This window comes from Ictidomys tridecemlineatus, chromosome 7 (assembly GCF_052094955.1).
Source record: "Ictidomys tridecemlineatus isolate mIctTri1 chromosome 7, mIctTri1.hap1, whole genome shotgun sequence".
Taxonomy (NCBI): domain Eukaryota; kingdom Metazoa; phylum Chordata; class Mammalia; order Rodentia; family Sciuridae; genus Ictidomys; species Ictidomys tridecemlineatus.
Window position 1 is genome coordinate 146,480,653 of NC_135483.1, and position 13,755 is coordinate 146,494,407.

The 13,755-nt window shown below is 36.6% G+C and overlaps 1 protein-coding gene across 4 annotated transcripts in view; it reads right to left on the reverse strand.

The window, feature by feature from the left end:
- Positions 1-13,755, reverse strand: part of Ccdc141 (coiled-coil domain containing 141) — a 190,420-nt gene that overhangs the window by 38,481 nt on the left and 138,184 nt on the right. For all 4 annotated transcript variants that reach the window (XM_078017674.1, XM_040294543.2, XM_021725958.3 and 1 more), the window contains 4 exons: positions 12,234-12,375; positions 10,492-10,611; positions 8,034-8,225; positions 2,779-2,958 (listed from right to left, as the gene is read on the reverse strand). In XM_078017674.1, the coding sequence (XP_077873800.1) occupies positions 2,779-2,958; positions 8,034-8,225; positions 10,492-10,611; positions 12,234-12,375 (634 nt within the window). The remainder of the gene's footprint in view (positions 1-2,778; positions 2,959-8,033; positions 8,226-10,491; positions 10,612-12,233; positions 12,376-13,755) is intronic.

Sequence of the window (13,755 nt, forward strand, 5' to 3'; positions counted from 1 at the left end):
TCAAGGAGGGTTTCAAGCACACAGACAGTCTTCTTCTTAAGGACTTTGACAAAATATTGGAGCCATACAGAACAGTGGATTGTAATACCCATGTAAGACACATCTGGAAAACTGGAGTTTTTCAGCTGTCACCCCAAACCAAGAATGGAGTTTGGGACCTGCCCCAGGCAGAGATATCAGAGAAAGGACCACCTTCTCAGTTGCAAACCCTGAAAACCCAAGGTGAACAGATGAAACTGAGCCTTGCAGGATGGCATCACAGACAATTCCAGGCTTCTGATTGGCTTAGGCAATCTCTCACTCACACCTACCTGGAGAAAAGGGGCTCATTCTAGAAGATAACTCCAATCAAAGCCCCTCCAGTTGTCTACACATCGTGCCTGGTATTTGAAAAATATTCACCCCCAAAGACAAGACTACCTAACTGGAAACCAAGAGAAAAAGCAGAGGACTCCAGATGCAGATGATGGTGTTAATGGAATACTTTAAAACTCCTGTGATTAATATGGTTCAATAAAATATGGGAAAGATAAAGACAGGGTGAGAAAGAGAATTTCACCAATGATTAAATCTTACTTTAAAATGAACCAACTGGAAAATCTAGAACTGAACAATAAAATTTATGAAATGCATTTAGTAAAGGATAGATACCAAAGGTGTTTGCAAATATATGCTGTCCAAGGGCAAATTGGAAACATATCAAGAGATGAAAGACTATATACTGAACCAAGTAAAAAATGCAAACGATCAGACATAGGTGTTTTAAATGTTCCAGATGAAAAGTAGCTTGAATTTTTTTTTTAAATAAAACATCTGTGTAACATAAGAACACAGGCCAATAGCTTATCAAGGTTTTTTTTTTTTCCTGAGGCACAAGGAGAGTATAAAATAAAATTACAACTATATAATGCATGTTATTTCTGTTTCCACAACGGCTTAACAACAATGATCTTCAAACTACAAGAGTTGAAGCAAAGAAAATAAAAGAGATGATTTTAGGTCAAAGTAGATTAGGGTAGTTAAAACCTAATTTGTTCAGATAAATTCAGACTCCAGATTGAGATTAATCATGCCACAAGGTATGAAGAAAATTATAAATGTCAGTAATCTTTAAAAATCTACAGAAACTAGAAGGCTTAGCTAATTCGAGAAAGGAAAATGTCTCATTATTTTAAAAAAAGGAAAAAGGATGGATTACACAATTTAAAGACTGATAAATTTCACATTAAAATCCAGTGCAATAAATTCATCACTTATCAAGCACTTTGTGAGCATTTTTTAAAGCTTAATCACTAGCATCAGTTTGATTTGTGTAAAATAATTTTTATGTAGTTCACTGGGTATGCCTTCTTTTGAGCAAATACTTTGAGAAAAGTAACTCGTTATAAAATAACTCATTCCCATTATAAAAAGATTATGAAGTCGTGATTGAATTAAAATACAATTGGAACATTGATGATTGTTTAAAAAACTGGTTAATCAATAGATTGTTTTATGAATGAGGATGTGATCTGCCTTTAGGCATTATTATTAAGGCAGTAATTACAGCCATAAAAGGCTTAATTGTCAAATCTACAGAATAAGACACAGGAGAGATAGCTAATATAGGTTCAAATTAGTTTAACAAGACGGAATCATGGGTGAAGAACAAATGAAATCAAATAAGATCAAACATTTAGGCCCACATCTGCATGAAAAAGACAAATGGTGGACATAAACATACATGGGAGAAACTTGGCTTAGATATAGTTGCAAGAAAATGTTATGAGAGTTTTATTCTATTACAAGCTTAATATGAAAATACCAAAGTAAAATTATTGGTAAAAATGTAGTATCATCTTAGGTCTCACTAAGAAAGAATGATGGTCCAGTTCACCGTGCTCTGTGCTACAGTTGTACTTCACTTCTTGGTCACACTTAATAATTTTAACAAATGGCATAAAATTCTGGAAAGGAGAATTGGAGAGAAAACTAACTCGTAAAAGATTTGTATATGTTTAGCTGCAGAAAAGGCTCTTATTAGATACAGCAATTATTTTCAGTGTGGGAAGGACATTCAAATATAAGAGAAATTGAATATGGATACTTTTTGACCTTGTTTAGTTACAGAAAGCTAAGACAGATATGAACACAGATTTATTTAACATTTTTTTTTTAAATCACAGTTTTCTAACAGCTGGCATTTTCTAACAATGAAATCAGCAGTTTTCTTAGGAAGATATGTGAGGTACTGAAGGAGAGGAGGATTAACCATCTTTTTTAAAAAAGAATTCTTTTAAAAAAGAATAGGGATCTTTATGAGAGTCATAGTTGGACAAAAGGATCCTAGGATATTTCATAGATATGCTCATGACAACTAAAGAATGATGGTATATTTCTAAATGCAATGGAGCTTCATTGTGAAAAGATCTGCTAAGGTAAGAGATTCGTCAAAATGAAGATTCATCAAAAAAGTTGTCTGTAGCCAATGAAATTTTGTAAGGACCTGGTTATGTGCTCTCCACAGAACTCAGAACTTTGGGATGGACTTCTGAGTCTATGTAATAACAATGTTGCAATCTCATTATAGTCATCTTTCTTCTTAATAGCTAAAAGGGCCTTCTTGATCCAAATTAACAAGAGCTCAAAGCATATAAATGTTGGGTTTCGGAACTGGTCTAGATTGAATGAACTTCTAAAACCAGTGCAGCTGATTAACAGGTGAACTTTTGAATTTATGATTCTGACTTTGATGAGTAATCCTTGTAGAAGATGTGACTCCTTTAATGACATTCTCACCATTTGTATTAAATTAAGGAAGTCAAGTCCTAGGTCTTGGGTTAAAAAACTCTTCTTCAAAAATAGCTGCCACTGCTTCTCAGCCGAGTCAGACCAATTCTTGATTTTCACATCCTCCTTCTCCTCCCAAAGGATTTGAGTTTGATAAAATTCCTTCAGGCTCTGAAATTGCTCTTCTACCTAAAAAGGAAAAGATAAATTCTCTTTTAGCAGTCTGTTTTAAGAACAATTTAAAACAGAAAAATGAACAGAAGATTCCGGTAAAAACCCAGGTAAAAGTTAAATTGAAATCACACTTTCAGAATTATTTAAATAATTTTGAATATTATCAACTAACCACAAAAACAGAAGAAATCTATTTAGATTGTTGACATACATGACTACCCCTGGGTAGCAAATTGAGTGGACAAGTTTTTAACCCAGAAAAACATTTATCGTAGCCCAAATCATTTTAATGTACTACATATTAGTGTATATTTCACAATTTAGGACAATTTGTGTCAAAGACTAGGTATTTCAGTTTCAAGCGGCTTGATAATTCAGAGGAAAAACACATATAGAATCAGGGGCTACAAATCAGAAATAAATGTAAATTAATAAAAGATTATTAGTAATTAGTATATCACCAGTGACTTCTTTATTTTTTTATATTTTGGTACCAGGGATTGAACCCAGGGGTGTTTAACAACTGAGTCACATACCCAACCCATTTTATTTTTCATTTTGAGATAGGGTCTTGCTAAGTTGCTTAGGGCCTCACTAAGTTGCTGAGGCTTTGAACTTAAAATACTCCTGCCTCAGTCTCCCAAACTGCTGGGATTACAGGTGTGTACCACCACACATGGCTTCATTATTGATTTCTAATCAATGATAAACCAGAATAAAGAGGCACAAATAATTCCTAATTTTCTGTAAGCAATATTATTTTAAATTAGTCTCCTTGCATTGAGTTTATATAATATCAAGTGTGTAACTATAGATTAACAAGTAATTGGATGATGTAGAAATAGTAGAAGTTATTTGACATAGATTTTTTTTATTAAATTTATTTATTTATTTTTTATTTTTTTTATTGGTTGTTCAAAACCTTACAAAGCTTGACATAGATTTTTATGCATCTTGAATACTTAATGGCTAAAAAACAAGACTCAAAGAGCTTTTAACTACCAAAGTAATCCAAACAGAATAAGAACTTTCATTCAATAAGCCACCACATTTTAAAAGATTTTTTTAACTTATTCTCAATTTGAATGAACTTAATAAGAGAGTCTGCAGATAGCTTTCAGAAACAGAAGTTCTCTCCTGGTTCCATGAGCCATTTATTCACGTTTCTATTCTGCTGGTGCTTGTTCAGCTCAGGATGAGTTTTTCTCCATTGTCTTCTCCTATTTATTCTTCATGAGCTAGTTAAAATGCTACCCCTCCATGGAGCCCTTTGAGATAACCTAGTAGGAATTAAGCATGTATCTTCCTGGATACCCAAAGAAAGTTCTGGGATAAAGAGACCAATATTCAAACCACAATGTGAAGATAGGTGTATACATGATGTTATGGGAACGCTCAGGAGAGATCACCACCTGTGTACAGAGTAAGTGGGGAAGAACTTCCCAAAGGAAGTGATGCTTGATCTGGGTCTTGAGGAGCTGTCCAGAGTGAGAGGTAGTAGAAAGGGATCCCAGGTGGAAGGAAAAGGAGGCATAAAAGACAAGCTGGAAAACAGTGACTGACTCAGAGAATGATAAATGATGTTAAACCGGGTGAAGTTCAGGTTGCCCAAGCTCAGAGGTAAGAAAAGAGGCTATGAGGTTAATTGTGCTGGAACAAAGCCCAGCAGCAAGATTCCATTTGTTTTCTACTGAAGCCACCATGACTGTGGCACATTCTGTCTGAAACAACTGATAGCTCCCCCTATGACTCAGAATTGGCACTGCAATCACCTGGCTTCCAGAGGGTCAACTGCTATGTGCTACTTGTCAAGATGATGGGTAGCCAGTTATGTGCAATTCTCAAAACAAGCTTTAATCCATCCTCTTTATCAATAACTCAAAAAAGGCTTGCATGTAAATGAGAACAATGCCATTATAGGAATTCACTTATATCTGTAATAGTTTATTTTTAAGTGAATTAATAGTAAACATTATTACATCCATTTTTGGTAGAAAAAAATTATTGGCAACTTGCTTCACTAATTACATGTGAAAAATTATTTGAATTTCAAGATGATGAGGAATGTGGGAGAAGGGGAGCTCACAGATCTTTCAGGTTCTCTCAACAGACAGACACAGGAGAGCACAGCCTTTGAAAAGGGAAAACAAAAAGAAGGTGATTAAACTTCAGCTTTGATGTTTAGCAGATGTTTGATATGAATGCCTAATTTTTAGAGTCTCAGTTTTTTTCACTTGTAAAATGATAATAATGGTAAGTAATTAAAACATGGCAGTTTGAGGATGAAGTAAAATCAGGAGTGAAAAGCATGGGGCCTGATACAAAATTAATGTTTATTAGAACTGGAAAAGACACTGAAGCCAGGATTGTCCAAAGATGTACACTGAGGTTCTTCTTGGAGGAGTTGGGATATTCTAAAACTGGAGTGCTATCATATTTGCACAACTCTAAATATACTAGAAATCATTTCACTATAAAATTGTCAATTTTATGCTATATAAATTATACCTCAATAAAATATAGTTTAAAAAAAGTCAAAGGACATGAGAGTGGGTCATGAGGTTAAATAATTTCAACAGAACAAAGCCTGAAAGTACACCATTTCATCTGTCCACCAGTAGGTAGCCTATAAGAACATTTTTTCAGTGGAGTGAAGAGATGGCAAACAGTCAGGGTTGAAAAGGGAAACTGATTTACACGGAGATGAGGACTAAGGAGGAAGGGCTAGTAGGAGCAAGGAATGCCAACCTCCCATTCCAAAACTGTGCATGTGAAGGAAAGTCAAATGACAGAGAGAGAGAGAGCCAAGGAGAGGACACGACTATGACAATACAACTATAGACTACAGGAAGCCTTGGAAAGAGGCAGTTTGAAAAATTAGAGGATGGCTGCTAGAGCTAGTTCCAAAAAAACTTAAGAGTATATAGGGAGGGACTGGTTACTAATAGGGCTGAACAGGAATTGGGACATCACTTTATTGGAGCCAGTGGACAATGGGTAAATATGTCAATAAGTTTGGAAGTAGAAGGAAGTCAAGACTGTGAGGCTCAATGGCCTCATTTTTTCCCAGTGTATGATATGTAAGGACAATGGCTGAGATTTAGGGGTGGGAACTGGGATAAGACACTTGAAGACCACTATTGAATGGGAATCAACTAGGCAGCACATGGGGGACCCAGCTGAGGTTGAGACCCATAAATAGCTCCAATCAGCATGACTGTATGATTTTCCGTAGGAGCGTCTGGAAGCTTGGAAAGAGAAGATGAGTAAACAGACGTTGGACTGATCTAGTATTGGGAGTTGGCAGGGTTACTCTGGGTGGAAGGCAGGGAGTTGAGAGGAGGAAGAGTGGAATGGAAATGAGTAACCACAACCCAGGGAAGCAAAAAGGAAAAGCCAGAGGGGGAGGGAGGAACAGACCAGAGGCCTTGCCAGGATTAGAAGGATGGAAGGCTCTGCCAGAGAGAGAAAGTGACATAGTGTAAGCAGGGAAACTGAGAGACATGATATTCTTCTGGGAAACAGGTATCTGCAAAGCTGAGGCTCCAGCCCTAGAGAAGCTCCTGGTCCCCAGGACCAGAGTGGGCTGTGAAAGTGAATGCTTAATGTGAAGCCAGGGAGGAATTGTTTTGACAATGAAGATGTAACAAGAAGTGTTTCATTGGGCTGGGGATGTGGCTCAAGCAGTAGCGCGCTCGCCTGGCATGCGTGCGGCCCGGGTTCCATCCTCAGCACCACATACCAACAAAGATGTTGTGTCCACCGAGAACTAAAAAATAAATATTAAAAATCAATCTCTCTCTCTCTCTCTCTCTCTCTCTCTCTCTCTCTCTCTCTCTCTCTCTCTCTCCCCTCTCTCACTCTCTCTAAAAAAAAAAAAAAAAAAAGTGTTTCATTGTAGCTTCTCTTCCATTTTGAGTCCTGAACAAAAATGTTCATCCACAGGATAATGCTAACAGTCATAATGTCTCTTCAAACTGGGGAGTTTAGGGCCAAGAACTAAAAAGAAGTAAGAAATGACCAACAGTTAAGGAAAGATGTGGAAAAGGACAGCATGGGTATCTGATATTTCTAGGTACTGGACATGAGCTTCTCCCCCCATCCCCCAGTAGTAAGAATTTAGATCAGACAGAGGAGACCTGTGTGAGCAGGAAGGTGGGGGGGGGGTGTTGAGAGTGAGGGTGTTAGAAGTTTAGAGATGAGAAAATAGAAATTGAGCATGAACCTTATCCCTGAGAGGACCTTGCTGGTTCTGGCTCCCACGAAACCAGAACCTGTGTTCCTGAACGCAAGAGTCATCTGCATTGGCACAGGGTGCACAGTTCTCAGGGGTAAGTGAGGTGGATCCAACATTTTTCTATTACTGATGCCATCTTCAAAGAAACTGACCTTTCAGAGATGAAATCCTACTGTACTACAGGGAATGTTAGAGATATCTGGTATGGCCTTGTCAAAAAAAAAAAAAAAAAAAAACCTCAGAAGAATCTAAGAGAGGTAACTTATTAAAAGGTATCCAACAAGGGCTGGGGATGTGGCTCAAGTGGTAGCGCGCTTGCCTGGCATGTGTGCGGCCCGGGTTCAATCCTCAGCACCACATACAAACGAAGATGTTGTGTCCGCCAAATACTAAAAAATAAATATTAAAATTCTCTCTCTCTCTCTTACTCTCTCTTTAAAAAAAAAAAAAGGTATCCAACAAGACAGATGACTGATTGAAGCAATGGCCTGTAATTTCCAATTCTATATATTTTAAATGACCCACACTAACTGCTCAGTATTCAGATTTCGGTGGTTTAGAAAGTGACTATTTTCAAATAATTTTGTTCTATGCTAGATTATGGTAAATATGGATAAGACATAGTAAATAATGTTGCAATACTTTATTGGTGCATACATCTACATGTACACATTTTTAAAAATGAAACAATTTGCTCTTCAAGCCTTTGTATGGTGCATTGAAGAATAAAGAGCCTGTAAGTGAGGGCATGTACTGGGCAGAAGATAAGGAACTACCTGTCAGGTCAGAGTATTGATCCCCATAGAAAACAGGAGAAAGGCAGAGGTCACCTTGTCAACACATCCTACTGTACCTCCTCTGATGACTTTAGAAATGCTATGTAGCTTTGCAGGACTTGTGACCTGGAGGTGATGCTCTGGCCAAGTATGTTTAATTCTTCCTCTAGCCATTGAGCTTTAAAAGAAAGTGATGCTACTTCATCAGATTCAAATTCATTTTTCTCCAACATGGCTTTTGCAGCTGCTTCCAATGCCTGTGATGTCTCCTGTGAAAACAAAGTACAAGAGGTCAGAAGCTGACAGGGGAATCATGAACATTCACATTTCATTAGCCTTTTGCACATCCATCTATTGCGATTATTAATTGAATTTGTCCTGAGAATTTACTCAACAAAAGAAAGGCACAACTTTTCAAATTCCAAAAAGAAGAAAAAAAATGCAATGCACTTAAAATGGAAACCATCTCAAGTTGCTCCTTGGTTCTATCAGCTACACTTCTCATTTAGATTATTCTATTTTCTGTGTCACAAATAGCAGGAAGGTTGTTTCATATAAAGTTTGTGAAACAAAAATGGCAGGAAAGTTTTAAGTGATTTAAGTAAAATAATTATCCATGAGAATTGCTTCATGAAATTTAACAATAGCTCTAACAAATTCATGGGCTAATTTTATTAAATGAGATGACAAGTTTATAAAACTTGTTCATTCCTTCTTAATTTACAAAAAAATGGCATATCAATCATGCAGTCTTATTCAAATGCCTATATAGAAGTATTCTTAAACACAGGTAATGGAAATGTACATATCAGATCCGAACAAACCAAATAATTGATGAATTTAACTTGCTTAGGACTCTTTCTTCTTCATGAAATTTCTGGCTGGTGGACTCTTACCATTGATTAAATGGATCAGTAAGTATTGTAGGCACTACCTACAGTCATTTGCCACATAGCAGTGTTTCAATGATGGATTGCATATATGAGGGACAGTGGTCCGTTTAGATTATAAAGGAGCTGAAAACTTCCTAGTGCCCAGTGATGCCACAGCCATTCTGAATGGCACCACACATTTCTCATGTATCTGTGGTGATGCTGGTATGAACAACTCTACAGCACTGCCAGTTGTATAAAAGTAAAGCACATACCATTATGTACAGTACATAATACTTGATAATAAATTACTGTTACTGATTTATGTATTTATTGTACTATACTTTTTATTATTGCGAGTGAACTCTTCTATTTATGTAAAAAAAAAAAAACAAGTTTACTGTAAAACAGTGTGCCTGGTTACACTGCCAGCAGCCTCTCAGATCTTGTGTTCACTACATCTCTTGATTGCTCTAAGAAGCCATGTCAAGCAATTGACCTATTCCATTTAGGACTGTGGAGCACACTCTGTAATGTTCACACAACAAAATTGTCCAACAGTACATTTCTCAATACCCCCCATGGTTAAGTGACTCATGACTGTACAATTGCCATAGAAAAAGCCATGTAAATTTCCATGTGAGAACAAGCTAAGAATCAAGGAGAAATGGGAGAGAAAAGCTTCATTTTCATTTGCAGAAGTAAGCATTGCTTCCCTGCATGTGATTAATATGCTTCCCATGTGCTCCACTGAATGAAGGTGATTTTAATTTACAAGCCCTTTTTCATGGTAGCACTCTGGGAAGAAGAGAAACATGGGATTTCTCCCCATGAAATCTCTTCCCTGCTACTAAATTTTTTGAAATAAAAACATTAACATATAAGTGTTATTTTAGACCTTAAATAATAAATTCAAAGTACTCCATTTAAAAACATTGGTGTGTCTGAGTTTTGGGTGGGGGCCATCTGTGAAGAGGGCTCTTCTGCTAAAAACTGGAGTCCCAGGGCTCTTGTTGAGGACCTGGGTGAGTTAGACTTGACTCTCACGTTAGACTTGACCTGCAAGCCCTGCTGTGCAGGCAGAGACTTCACTAAAGGTTTGAGGCTGCTGATAGGAATCACTGAACCCAAGTTCCATGAGAAAAAGCAGGAGGGTGCTAAAGAAGGTGCTGAGGCGGGGATGGGGCACTTCTGCCTGAATGCTGAGAGCCATTGCCTCCTGGAATCTTGCAATTATGCATGCTCCTTCTGATGATTTTCTTTTGTGACATACTCTAAGCAGAAAATCACACACACACACACACACACACACACACACACACACACAAAAAAAAAAAAAAAAACCTGTAGAGAAATACCTCCTCTGGAACCCACAAAAGGAGTTGCTAAAATGTTTCAGGAAAGGAAAAAAAGCCAAATGAGTATTTAATACTAGGCTGTAATATTGAGTTTCAGTGAGCTTAAATGCTCTAATAAATGCACATATAAATATAAATAATTTAGACACACATAATAGTATGAGTTTTTAAGTCATTATTTGATACATACTAATCTAGAAATGCATCCCTTAAGGGAGCTAAAATTAAGTTTTAGAGCTATAGAACATTTTAAACATAATATTTGCAAAATCAGAGCCATAATAATAATTCTTATTTTACTTTACCTTAGCTTGCATATCTAATTCCAGATATTGATTTAAAATCTTCTCAGATTCAGAAAGACTGGAACCAATATCCATTGCATTGGAAACAACCGGAATGATTTTCTGAATTGACATATCCACCTTTAGAAATAAAGAATATATTACAGTCTTAGTAAAGATATTTGCATATATGGATGCATATATATATAAATAAAACAAATACTGCTGTATATATTCTTATTGTCCTTTAAAATATATAAAATTTAATCTAAAAGAGTTTCAAATACTTCAGCCCTTCATATCTTAATAATGCTCCTCTTTCACATGAAGTAAGACTAGTAACCCACCAACAGAGGGTATATGATTAAGGATATTTCTTTTATTAAGAGCAATGAGATATCATCAACCATTCACATCCTCTCAGAACTTACTATCTACATTACCTACAAAGGATGATAATACACTTGCAAATGTATCAACAGAGTTGAATTTATCTGTTAAGTTTAATGAGACCAATTTACAGGCACATTTTGAAATAGAATCCAGAGCACAACTTATGAGACAATCCAGAGACGACCCTATAGGTTGCTGCCTTTAGGAACGAAGGGTTCTGGGGAAGCACAAACCCCTGCACATGTAATAGTTAAACACAGGGACATATGTGAATCATTAAATTGAAGAACTTGGGGAATTGTGACTTCATCTTTGGTACGTATGAATCAATGGATAAAGAGACCCTTGAAGGGTTCCATTCCATTCAAGTTACTTCCTTCATTCCCTTGCTCCATCTAGAGTCCATACATCCCACAAACTGGCTGTGAATTGGCAGTAAGACTAGTAGCCAACAGCTGTTTGAATTCCAACAGTGTTTTCCACCTCCACCAAATTAGCTTGTGTCTCAAGCTGTAGGGAATGAGGAACCACAGCTGCTCCTGTATTTAGACGCTCCCTGGACTCAATCATCAGAACAAGGCTCACATTCCCGAATGTTTGGATAGATAATAGAAGGAAAGGTAATTTAAAATAGAGACATTGTTATTTAATGTCTTCTGTTGCAAAACATACTAATTATACTCACTTAAGTTCAAGATTGCAAGTCCACTGTATAATGAAACCATCATTGAAAATTTGAAACCCAGCCTCTGCAGCAAAGTTCATCAGCATTAGTATTACTGGGATGTCAATATGTGGGTTCTTATCCTTATTCCCCTTTGAAAATAGGAAATGTTTCTATAACAAGCCAATGTATTCATTTTTTCCATCTTTTTTATGCAAAATGACTGTATCTCTTGAAATGGTCTGGTTCAACGAAGCATGGTAATGTTAATTTATTCCCAGAAAAACCTAAAACCATTATTTCTAGTGTCTATCTATCCATGTATTCATCTGTCTGTATCCCTCACATTATATGGTGCCATGCTAACATATGTGCATATTGGAACCATACACAGAACCACCTAAAGGACCTTATTCTGATGTGTATGTAGTTCAGTTACACAGAACTGTGCAAGGTGAGAGATACCTTGTGTGTATACAATCAGGCTAGAGGTGGCATATTGTATTAGATACCTGTTTTTGCATGATATGATGATTCATGAGCAATAGTGAGTTATGAGTGTTTGGTCAGGTTGTAGGACCTCATGTGGCACATGACAGAAGCTAAAGGAGACACACCTGTAACCCTCTCCATGTCCACACATGGCAGTCACAATACCATCTATAATCAACAATTTAGAAGTTTTAGTTTCATTGCATGAAACTACCTTCCTTAGATGATTCTCCACGGAGGCTGTTAATTGCTGCTTCTTAAGAGCAAATTCCTTGTGTGCTGAACACTGCTGGGTCAACTGGTCCACTCGTCTCTGAATGTGTCCCATCATCTCATGGACGCCCGTCACTCGAAAGCTGAACCGAGAAAGCCAGCTGTTAGTTCACTCAACCCAACACAAAAGTCCCAGGAACAGGGAACATTTGAAAACAGTTCTGCTTCCTTACATTAAGTACAAGTTAGTGATAGTCATCTGCTTTAGAATAATAGTAGTTATACTGGTGGGGCAGAGAGACAACCAAATCATGTTCCTTTGTTTTAAATCAGTCAGTCCTAAAGGAAAAGATATGTTATGGGTTTTTGCAACAGGTCTTGTCCTCTTTTGAAAGGTTTACTTTTTAATATTTCTCTAAGATATTTTAAGAACCATATGGCAAAAGGCACAGCATGTTAGCCAAGAGTTTTCCTGAGGGTATTATTTAAAAGGTTCATTTAACTAAAGATGTTCTTTTTTTAAAATTATTTGTTCTTTTCAGTATACATGACAGTGGAGTATATTTTGACATATTACACATACATGGAATATAACTTATTCTAATTAGGTAAAGATGCTCTTTGAACAGAAATATATATCAGCCATTTAACAAAGCATTTACTATCCAATAGGATAAAATATTTATATAACAGTAAGGCCCTTGTTCTTAATAATTCTGAATACTCATGGCTAGACTTGTTAGATGAGAACTAAGTTATCACCAACAATTAGGTATCAAATACACTTATGCATAAAAAAGAAACCCACTCTCACATTGTCATTTTCTTCTCTGGTCTTGTGAAACAAACAAACAAAAAAAGCCACACAAGAGCTCATAAAATGAAAATGCCTTTGAAACAATGAATGAACTTGGAGTTGGACATCTAAACAGGTTTCCAAACCAGTTCCAAGTTGGGAACACCAACAAGGCAAGACAAAGGAAGAACACTGTGGATGGAATGAGCACTTTTAAATCTTTACCCCTATCCCTAAAAGAGGACCTGGCCTACTATTTAAGAAGTTAAAGTCATTAATTCCTACCAGTCATTTCCTTCAAACACTAATAAGGATTAACATGATGACTCTTAAATTTAATTACACAGAGTTTAAAAAAAAGATCTTTGAGCGAGGTACAGATTTCAGTAATTTTACCTCAAATAATTAATTTATGGCTCTGTAAAAATGAATTTAATTAGTAATGAAATGAGGGCAAGATCCCAAATGGCTAAGAGGTGAAAGCAATCTCACTGGAATGACAATGAGGCTGCTATAAAGGAGGGACACATTCAGATGTGTCCTATGGGCACCACAGGGACCCCAGACAAGTGTAATTGGGGGAAATATGGATCCATTGCGAGAAGTCTTATTCCTGGCACATAATGTTCCAGAGACATCACACTTGGAACAATTAGTTTTGCATTTGAATACTCAGAGACAGTGAAGAATATAATCAAGTCATCAGGAGAACTTTAAAAGTAATTCT